Source organism: Meleagris gallopavo, chromosome 4 (genome assembly GCF_000146605.3).
Source record: "Meleagris gallopavo isolate NT-WF06-2002-E0010 breed Aviagen turkey brand Nicholas breeding stock chromosome 4, Turkey_5.1, whole genome shotgun sequence".
In the NCBI taxonomy this organism is placed as follows: Eukaryota; Metazoa; Chordata; class Aves; order Galliformes; family Phasianidae; genus Meleagris; species Meleagris gallopavo.
In genome coordinates this window covers 9,321,921-9,332,591 of record NC_015014.2, presented here as the reverse complement: position 1 = coordinate 9,332,591, position 10,671 = coordinate 9,321,921, and the positions used below count along the sequence as shown (strand labels likewise).

General features: G+C 39.9%; 1 protein-coding gene across 1 annotated transcript; it reads right to left on the bottom strand.

Moving 5' to 3' along the window:
* Positions 1-825: 825 nt before the first annotated feature.
* ELMOD2 (ELMO domain containing 2) lies at positions 826-10,666 on the bottom strand (the record flags this gene model as incomplete). Its single annotated transcript, XM_010709567.2, has 8 exons — positions 826-4,761; positions 5,184-5,317; positions 5,927-5,995; positions 6,556-6,689; positions 7,566-7,695; positions 8,467-8,561; positions 10,089-10,117; positions 10,552-10,666. Coding segments are annotated over 8 exons (864 nt in total), but the record flags the coding sequence as incomplete, so codon positions are not given.
* Positions 10,667-10,671: the final 5 nt, after the last annotated feature.

The following is a 10,671-nucleotide window of genomic DNA, read 5'->3' as shown; positions in this document are numbered from 1 at the left end:
TACCAAGATAAATTAGGGTTTCTCTAGAAGAGTTTGCCAGAGTTCTTCCAGCTGTCAGCTTGCTCCTGGAGCTTTGCTCTTTCTTAGCAATGAGAAGGCTCTTCCTAGCCATTGAAACAACATCTCTGGTATATTTTATTGATATATACATGTATGCATTCTTGGTTACTTTGTTTTAGTAAACAATGATCAAACAATACTAGAGATAGCTGGTGATGGTTAGGGAGCAGTAACAACCACCTTCCCCTGCAGCAGCAGCACCCTGTGCACTACCTGTGCAACTCCTACTGTACAACCAAGTCTTTGGACCACCGCTGTAGTTGTGTTTAGTTAAGAAAAAATGTTTCTTTGTGGAGAGAGGAAGTGTTAAATGTCACAATACACAAAAATTTATCAGATGTGTCAAACTGACTTTCCCATTTTACAATTTCCTGTTACAACAGATGTAAGATTTCAAGCTGACCTGCATGTAAAGCATTGCTTTATAGCACGAGACGAATCTTGAGAGTTAAAAATAAGCACCTTTTTGCATAGATCTCACAGTCGGATTTTAATCTAATTCCTTTCTTTCTCGTGGTATTTGATTTTTAGATCTGTATCTTGGATGCTGATTTTAAAACTAGAAAATGTAGGTGAGGCAGCTGTTCTAGCTTTTACATTTTTTTTCCATTTTCAGTCTTTCATATATATCCATGTTCTGCAGCCTGTACTGCTTCTATCAGCTGTGCTGTACAGCTACTAGGAAAAAGACATCAATGCACGGCTAACTGCAAGCTGCTGGTTTTCTAACAATGACAGCAGGTCGGAACACACCGATACTGGCAGTATTTTTAATAACTCGTTCTTTATTTCCTACCATTGTAAACTTAAGTTTCCGTTACACAGACATCACAGTTTACATTATTGCTTTTATACTGTGGTAAACATACATTTCCATTAGTATGCAGTTATCTAAGCACAGTGTGATAAGGAGAAACTGCCCACCGGCAGCACTCTCAGGTGTCTTTTTCTTTTCCCCCCCCTCCACCACCCTCTTCCCAAGTGAAAAACGATATACAGACTGGCACAGGAAACATCAGTCCCAAGATAGATCACCACAGCACTACAGCAACACAAAACAAACAGGTATGTCCAAAAAAGTTCACTAGTCGTATTTTCAATAATCGTGACTACTGAATTCCCACAAACTTCTTCCATCACAATAATTCCTAAGACAAGGCTAACTAACATTCTTGTTTTTAAATGTTTATTTAAACTAGGATGGAAAAACCTAGGGAATGAATGCTTGGGGTTTGTTTTTTGTTTGTTTTACACCAGTGAGTGAAAATCCAAAATTACTCGAGGTGCTTAAATTGGCCCCTTCTCCTGTTGCCCTCTTAGGACAGGACATCCTATTGTCTGCACCGTCAGATAGCAGAAGCAGCAGTTTAAAAGCATTTTTGCTTCTTAGGTAGCACTGTCTTCAAATCACGCCTTCCAATGCTGTTACAGGTTATCTATGAAGCAGTGCGTTCAATGAATGACAGACTAGCTTCTACCTTTTATAGTAATCTTTTCCATATCTCCAGATTACGCTGTTCATGGTGTGGTACCACGTTTGAAGCATGTGCTGAACAAGGGGAAGGGAGGTAGTTTGCTAAACAGTTGCTACAAGAACAAAAAAATATTAGGGAACCACTTTGTGTCCAGTCTTATTTTTTTTCCTAAAGTGACTGTTACACATCAGCCACAGTGTAGTGAATGGTTGGAAGATGCGTGTTAGCAAACTAACAATACTTACAGGTTCCAATAGGATAACACGTGACAGTTAATAAATAACAGCAAGAGAATTTACCAAGTTTTAACTTGAAAGATTCTTAGAATAAACTCAACAAGCAACAAGTTCTGATGTTAAACAAATTGATTATATCAACTTGCAGAAAGGCAATTTTGAATTTTCTATAGCTTTAGGATTGTCATTCTGTAAAAGAGTTGGTATAAAATGCAGTGACCAGCAAAACACCGTTCTAAATCCTCTTCTTCCCTCCCCTAAATGCAGTTAGACCTCCCCCTGCCCCATGTTCTAGTCACTACCACAATACACTTAGCCCACCGCCAGCGCAAAACAGGGAGAGCTGCTACTATTCTACACACAGTGACTCTCAGAAGCACTGGGGTACTCGATCGCACCAAAATACATGCAGGTTCTAACCATTTACTGGGAAACTGTAGTGGAGCCTAGCAAATACTCATCTCAAACACACACTACGTACAAACTAATGCATTCCCACATATACCACTCATCTGGTGACGGTTGGGTGGACATTTAGTAATTAAAAAAGCTAATGAAGATGCATTTTACAGAGGGATTTTTGAGACGGTAACAGCTCTGTCACTGTCTAGCAAGTGGAAGATGAAATTAAAAAATGGATATCCGTGTCTGGCAGTAGCAGCAGGAATCTTGTGGTCACTTGTGAAATGCAAAAGATGTGCCCCATTTACTTGCAATTGAGATCTACAAGCAATAGCAAAAATCATTAAAGAAGTCTAACATGAAAGAAGCTGGGACTAGAACATAGCAGACAGCTCACTTTCTAGCTGAGAAAGTGTGCGCTTTCTGCTCCTTCCCTCTGTCAGACTTTGGGAATGTCCAATTTGCACAGGGATCAGAGAGAAATGGCACCACAGGATCTCAGCTTTTTCAGTGGTGACAATTACAGAAGTCCAAGTACCTGGGAGCAGCAAAAGAACTGCTGTTCTGCTTACAAGCCATGGTGTAACCATACATACTTGTAACTACCAACAATATTTAGCTTTATTTTTTAACAGAATAGCATCAGTCCAGCATAGCTGAGCTGAACCTCTCTCCACCCTGCGCATGGTAAACTCAAGAACTGTTCAACCATTATCAACAACTGAAGTCCCATAAAAAGAAGACAGAACACCTCCTGCGTACAGATATATATTGTATACCATGACCAGGAGCTTTCCCACTAATACAAAGATACACTAATACAAAGATCAGAAACGTTTAAGGGACCAAGAGCAGCTGGGTGGAGGCAGTGCCCTATTTCTACAATAGAGAATCACATCATTACTGATGTGAGGAGGCACCTCTGGAGACCCCACGGTCCAACTGCCCCCTGCTTTAAGCAGGGCCACCCAGAGCAGGCTGCTCAGGACCTCGTCCACAGGGGTTTTTAATCTCTCCAAGGAGATGTAATATTACAGAATGTAATAATGAACGTAGTGTTTCTGTAGTGTAGCATGACTCATTACAGAAAGGGTTTGTCTCTTTCCTCTCCAGCTCCAAATCTGCATTCTTCAGGAGCCTCATCGCTATGAGTCGTAGTTGTTAATTAATTTACCTGAGATGATTTTAAACTCTAAAAAATAACCAGGAAAGCTTGTGTCAGCATCAAACTTTTGTGCCAGTGTGCTAGTTAGGTATGTACTGACAGGGTTTTTTCCAAATAACTCAAGCTTCTAAGGCTACGGTCTGATTACAGAATAAAAATAAAACACTGACTGAATAAAGCAGAAGGCACTTGATTAGTAGTAGGTTTTAGGAAAAGAAGCGATGGTTTTACCAGATCTGTTTAAAGCTGCTTTAAGCAACAATTAGTCAAAATACACGCATGAGCTCCTATTGATTAGATTGTCTGAGGATGCCAAGGTTAAGGAATGTGTCACAGCTGCATCCTTACATGGAAAATGCATTTTCATTAGAAGTTGGAGTTAATTTTCACAGGATAGATAGGGAAGATGCAATTGTGGTTGGTTTTTTTTTAATTATTATTTTACATAAATGAGTGAACTTTCTAACTCCCTTGTACTTCCCAATCAGAACTCCCCATTATCTGCTAAAAGAAAGGGCTGGCAACAAAGTCAAACATCTTAGATCAGAAAGAATGGAAAAATTTCACAGCAGGAATGCTTTCAGAAAGAGGACCCGATCCTCACACTGTTGATTTATGATTCTTTTTCTGTTTGTTTGCAAATGGAGCTTTTTCCAAGCACAGACATATGCTGGTACAAATCCACAAGCAAAAAACTTCCTTAGCCAGAAGGAATTTGTAGTGTGTACATCGATACGTTGCTGAATTAAGCCCCTTCTCCAAGATTGTACATGACTTAATGCATTCCCTTCATTGCAGAAACAGAATACTGACAAGTGGATGATCGACTACACGTACAGAATGAGAACACAAAGAGCCCAAAAAACCAGAAACTTCACCTAAAAAAAGCTTTAAGATACAATGATCAGATAAACCTATTAATGAGAAACACCGTGCAGAAGAAATATCTGCTTCAAGTTCTTGCACCAAGAAGTATAAAAGAAATTGAGAGCAAATGATCCAGAGGATCATCAGACAGCCAGGTTAAAAACAAAACCAAACTAAACAACAGATAAACACACGTACAAAAATGTCCTTTGGAGAATAGCATATAAGAGCTGTAAACAGAGGTTGATTGTCCGAGCTTTGTTAACCCAATTTAGCTTGCTTTTTTCTTTTTATGCAAAAGAGTTCTATTGTTACACAGTTCATAGTGAAACTTGCAAAACTTGCAACGAAATGCATAATTCCCTTGTTGATGCAGAACCTGATGTGTTGCAGAGGAGTTATGGTTTCTTTTTATTCTGCAAGGTTAATATCACATCATAATCCAGTAGAAGACCCTTAATCTTGTCATGGAATTTTTCTCTGTACTGGTTGAAGTGCATAATGCTTTCTGGTTCTTCTTCAAACCAAAACTTATCAAACTCATAAACCAGATAACCTGTGAAGAAAATAAATACAGATCTATGCAAACGAGCTCTGCCATTTTCTGCCTTGAGCTTGTTAGACCTACAGTGATCCTACAGTGATCCTCTGTTCAACCCCCTAAAATAGTTGAGTGTCTCATCCCTTTTAACTGCAACCTCTGGGGCACTGAAATAATGAATAAAAAAATAAATAAAAATCTGCAAATACTGAATTTTCAGCCTGCAGATACAGAAAGCCACCTAAATTTATTCCTTAGGCGTGTATTTCTGTAGCACGGTGACTCAGTGTTGGTTGCAGTTCCAATACCTGTTCTTGCTGCAGCCAATGAGGAAAAAAGCGGAAGCGCCCTTCAAAAATAAATCAACCAAACATAAGATTCTCTCTGTTACAGGTCTACCTCCAGTAACCTGTACTGAAAAAGCCATGGATACTTACAGTAAAACTGATGGAAGTGTTCCATTTGTGGCAATCCAGGGACCATGTTGTACAGATGAGACTTTAAAGCACCATTCCTCAGTAAGCTGTATGCCATTTCAGTCAGATTAATTCCAACTATTGCATAAGAATATCTGCAACAGCAATCACAGTTCATTGTTGGTTTTTTTTAACCTTATGTGTTGAAGGACTTAAAAGTTTCCCAGAAACAGATAACACTTCAAGAACTGTAAGAGTCAATTTTTCCTATACCTGTTGACAAGCTAGTTCAGACCGACAGGCCCTTTTTCAGTTCCCTATTTCATCTATCCACATAAAGTGAGCTATTGAAAAACATGTAATTTCCTCTACAGTAGTTTTGTAAATGCCTCCATTATTTACTTATTACAGAAGAAGTGTCCAGCAAAAAAGATTCCATGGGATAAATAAGAAGGTGAAAAGTAAGTATTCATATCTACATCTAACCTGAGGCTATTAAAAATACAGCTGATATTCCAAGTGTTAACCAGAGCCGCTATTTTGCATCATTTTAGTCCTACTGAGCATGTTCTAAAAAAAAAAACTGCAAACAGCTCTGGTTCTGAAAATGATTTGTGTTCAGTTTCTCAAGCTCTTCTACTTTGGCTTCTACTACTTAAATGGAAAAAAACACAAATATTTTCCTCTTCATTTTCAGTAAAAGTACCTGACAGTCTTCACATGCTCTTCCACAAAAAATAGCAAGAAAAAGTCTTATGACTTACCCCAGTTTTGGGTGATTTGAATGAGAAAGGATCTGACGAGCTTCATTGGTGTAATGCTTACTAAAATACCTGCCAGTGTGGAACAAAACCTTCCATTATTTTTAAGTTCATATTTAAAAAGATTGCGTTCAACATCAGCGTGTGTAGCTTCAAACTAGAGCTGAATAGTGCTTTGTACTAAAAACATCACAAAACAAAAACCAAGGAGATGTCACAAAATTAACTTAAATTCAGTTCGAGCCAATTTTAAAAAAGCAACACAACAGATGTGAAGTTCAGCTAAGCCCAACTGAGCACAGGTATTAAACGTGTTTTTCATTGCAGTAATTAATTCAGAAACATAAAAAGCTTTCAGCAAATTACTTTTAAGGCATAACCGATCAAATGGTGCCAAAACCAAGGTGTCTGCAGCAACTTTGTTTCTCCCCTCCCTCACCTTCAACCAACAAGGTGTTTGAAGAGGTACAGCTGCCAGAATGACTGACTTATTTTAAAATATTGGTTTTGTCTGTATGTAAGCACCATTTCTAATTGCTTTCGTTCAGTCTTTACTGAAAACAGAATTAACTAGTGCGAACTCAGAGATACTGCAAAGTCATTACAGCAGAACTTCAGCAGGTTTCACTTACACCAGGTTCACTAATCCCAGCAGGCCCATTCCTCTGAAGTCTGTTTTGGGGTCATCGCCTTGGAAGCCAATGTCACACCACTGCTTTGTGATTCTGGCCTTCAGATTTTCATGAGGCATCAGCAAATTCCAGAGCTGCACAAACATACCATGTTATGCACTGCTCTAAAGTATAACAACTCCTCATTCAGAGCACATTAGAGACCACTGACCATGGCACAGGACGCGTACAGCCTGCACGCTGTTTTCTGTCAGTGGCCATCAGGAGTCATACTGTAATACTTTAATCAGGCAGGTATGAAAATGATTACATTTAACTTTTCAAGTGTTAATTTCCCTTCACAGACACTACAGAAGCAAAGACTTGTTACATTTCCAAAAATAACACCATATTCTGATAGGACAACAGTATACTGAAATACGAATTCACCACAAATCGTATTGCACAAATTTGGGACCTCCATGACAAGTTGAGTCCTTATGAATGACTAAGAACATGACATGCTAATGTATTTGCTGGAAGTTATTTTAAAAAGCCTTCAACAGGATGATATCATTTGAATGCTGTTACTTGTACTGATAATTGAGTACTGGAAGACAGAACTGTCCTCTTCAACACTGATGCAGTAATAAGAAATCACCAAACGGGTTGATTTTTTTAGTTATTAGGTAACTGTTAGCTGAGAAATTTATAGAAGCGTGGGTGAAGTTATACATCTTTTCAGTTAAGACTGTTCAATGACCTGTTTGGAAAATTAGTCTGCTGCTGGTGTTCTGTCTGGTTTTACAGCAAATGATCCCAGTGCAGGCAGCTTTTGTTTACTCACTTGTTTTGCTACGGCATTTTATTTTGCTGAGTCTAAAATGGCTTAGAAGTTTGCAAGTGGAAAAGAGCTTCCATTAGGGCAGCTGCTCATAATGCTACTTTTACACCAAGTTCATTACAACTGCTGGACTTGATGATGGGGGATGGGTACAGCTTTTGCTTTTGGTTTGTTGTTTTTTTTTTACCTCAATTAACTGTTCCTCGTGTTCTTCATTATCCGAATCATATGTGACCTTCCTCAGATTTTCCACATCCAAGTAAAGTTTTTTATAACCTGTTATCTGCAGTAAGGACATATGCAGATTTGTCTTAAACCTGGAATAACAACAAATAACAGAAGCTACTAAGAGGGATAGTCAGCCATAAATTCTTGCTTGAACAACGTTAAGAGAAGTCCTAAGCACAACATAAATGTTAAAATTTGGAAGGGCTTTACATTTACGTTTCATACTTCAGCATCCTGGTATTGCTGTTTGGATCCTGTTTCTACTTATAAAACCGCTAACTGATTTGAGAGCTGCACAGTCAGGACCTTTTCACTTACATGCAGGGAAGTAAAGCCCCTCAGCTAAAACCTCTGACGACACAAAAACTCCACACATCATCCTGACTACTGTACCTTCACCTACCCCCAAGCTTTTTGTAAGCAATGATATAAATGTTACAACTTCAAAGACGAGTTTCATTCTGAATAGTCAAAATTCTAGTTCAGGTCTTGCCCTCAATCACTCCTAATTACTTCTGGAGAGGAATGCAAACTATAATCTGGCATCATTATATTCTTTCAAATGTATCTGAACAACTACAAAGTTTACATCACAACTTCTGTGTTAACGCTACTTACCAGCAAGGAGTAACACAAGTGACCTGTGAGATACAGAGATGGTTATCACAAACTCATGTCAATTTAAACTTTGCAATTTATTTTCCAGAACTTCAACGGGACATCGCTGTACCTTATTTTCTAACCCTACAGAAAGGCTTCTGCTGAACTGTCCACTGATTCTATCAGACCAAGCAACAGCAGGAATGTGACGAGTCAGAACTGTTGGCCTTGAAGATGCCACACCAGACTTCCAAACGTACCTGATATCCTTCTGTTCAATTTTCTTCTCTTTCATGACATCTCTGACACACTTCTCTATTTCAGTTTCATCAGCGTTTAGAGCATTTCTTAGAACCTAAGAAGTTCACAGAGTAAAAGACCCATGAGGAATGCAGAAATTAATGCAGAAAATTATCACCTGTTTTATTCTTGTTACTTCTCAGTCTCTGGATGCCTGTCACATGAGTATTCTTTAAAAACTATGAAAAGAGAACAGTCGATAAATTGAAAATGTGTATGATAAATGTGCTCAAATCACATACAAGAAGATCCTCAATAATTAGTTTAATTATTAAATTTCATTTCGATAAAAACATGTAATCTGTAGGTGACCCACAAAATAAAACACCCAAGTCTAGGTTCTTGTTTCATAGAATGATAGAATGGCCTGAGTTGAAAAGGACCACAGTGATCACCCAGTTCCAACCCCCTCCTGTGTGCAGGGTCGCCAGTCACCAGACCAGGCTGCCCAGAGCCACATCCAGCCTGGCCTTGAATGCCTGCAGGGATGGGGCATCCACAGCCTCCTTGGGCAACCTGTTCCAGTGTCACCACCCTCTGTGTGGAAAACCTCCTCCTAATATCTAACCTAAACCTCTCCTGTCTCATTTTAAGACTATTTCCCCTTGTCCTATCACTATCCACCCTTGTAAACAGCCATTCCCCTTCCTGTTTACATGTTCCCTCCAAATGTTTGCCTTCAAAGGCTAATTTGAAAGATGATCTTCCTAACCTCAACCTAAATAAAAGCAGCTGTCAAAGAGCAAAAGTGACAAAACTTCAATAAGGAAACAATGCTTCAAAATTAGGAGACAGTAAACTAATGAAATTGAGGTACAAACCCTGAGCTGAAACAACAGAACTCAGTACAAAATTCTGCCATTCTACAGCCTTCTAGAACAAAGGGCAAACGCTAATAATAACTACACCCTGCCCATCTGAAGTGACTTAGTGACTACTTTATTTCTTCTTCTGAACTTTTCATGGTCGCAGTGCATTCTTAATACAATTAACACTCACACCAACACCGTTCTGTTCCATTAAGAGGTAAGTCCTTAAGAACAGAATTGAGAGATGCTCAAAGACCCATCCATGCTGTGCGTCACTGAAGACACACACATTTGAGGGTGTTGAGTGTTAACTACGGTATCGAACTGCTAAGGAACACTCAGTATGAGCCTGTCAGTTAAAAGCCTACCTGCAAACTTGCACTTTTCCCAATGATTAGAGAAAGTATTGTACAGGTGGCACAAAACCGCTCTCTCTGTATCACCCCGCCGAAGTCCCATTGCTGGTTTCTGTAAAACCAGCCTGGCAGACTGCTGTGACAGGGAGAAGCGACTTCTCCATGATGAATAACTCAGTGCCATGACTTGTCTGACTGCTGCTGAGGAGCGATGGAGGGATGTGGGGTTATTTCTGAAAACCACGTGATTAATCCTGGCACACAGCACCCAGAACAGCGTTCTTCTCCCTCCATCTCTTCCACCTCTATTTCCTTCCTCCCTCAAAAAGCATTCTCAGGCACCTACCTCTGAAATAAGGTTGATAACAACAAATAGTTACCTCGGTTTTTCATAATTTTATTATTTTTAATAATTACCTTATTTTTTGATGATCCCAGTGAATGTTCTGCAATGATAACACAAGAAAAGTCACTTACATCGAAATGGTTCAGTTTTATTAGTTCATAATAGGCGTTCTTGTATTATTCTGAGCAATTTTTGGATGACACGGGTAGGACAATATTAAAACCAACAGATAACGAGCAACCGAAAGCCTTCAACCATTCGTTGGTTGTTGCTGATGGTTGTTGTTGCGGTACTGAAAGCGGACTCGCGTTTGCGAGTTTGGCGGCATACGACCCGCCTCCCTCCTCTCAGAAATGAACCAAGTGTATTGTTTTACATGCGGCTTCTTTTTAACGGCGTCAGGGTAACAACACCAGCGAACAGCACCGGGTTCCCCTCAGGCACCACTTATCCATCCCGCAGGACGTAAGCGGTGACGTCAGCACGCACACGGCTCCGCACGCGCTCCCGCGGCCGCCCCCCCACCCCGTTTACCTATGCCCAGCGTTCTCCGCGCGCCCTCCTTCGCGCCCTCTAAGACGCGCTGCAGCTCGCACTTCCCCGTCAGCAGCCGCCAGAGCCACTTCAGCCAGAACCGGAAGTAGCTGCTGTACA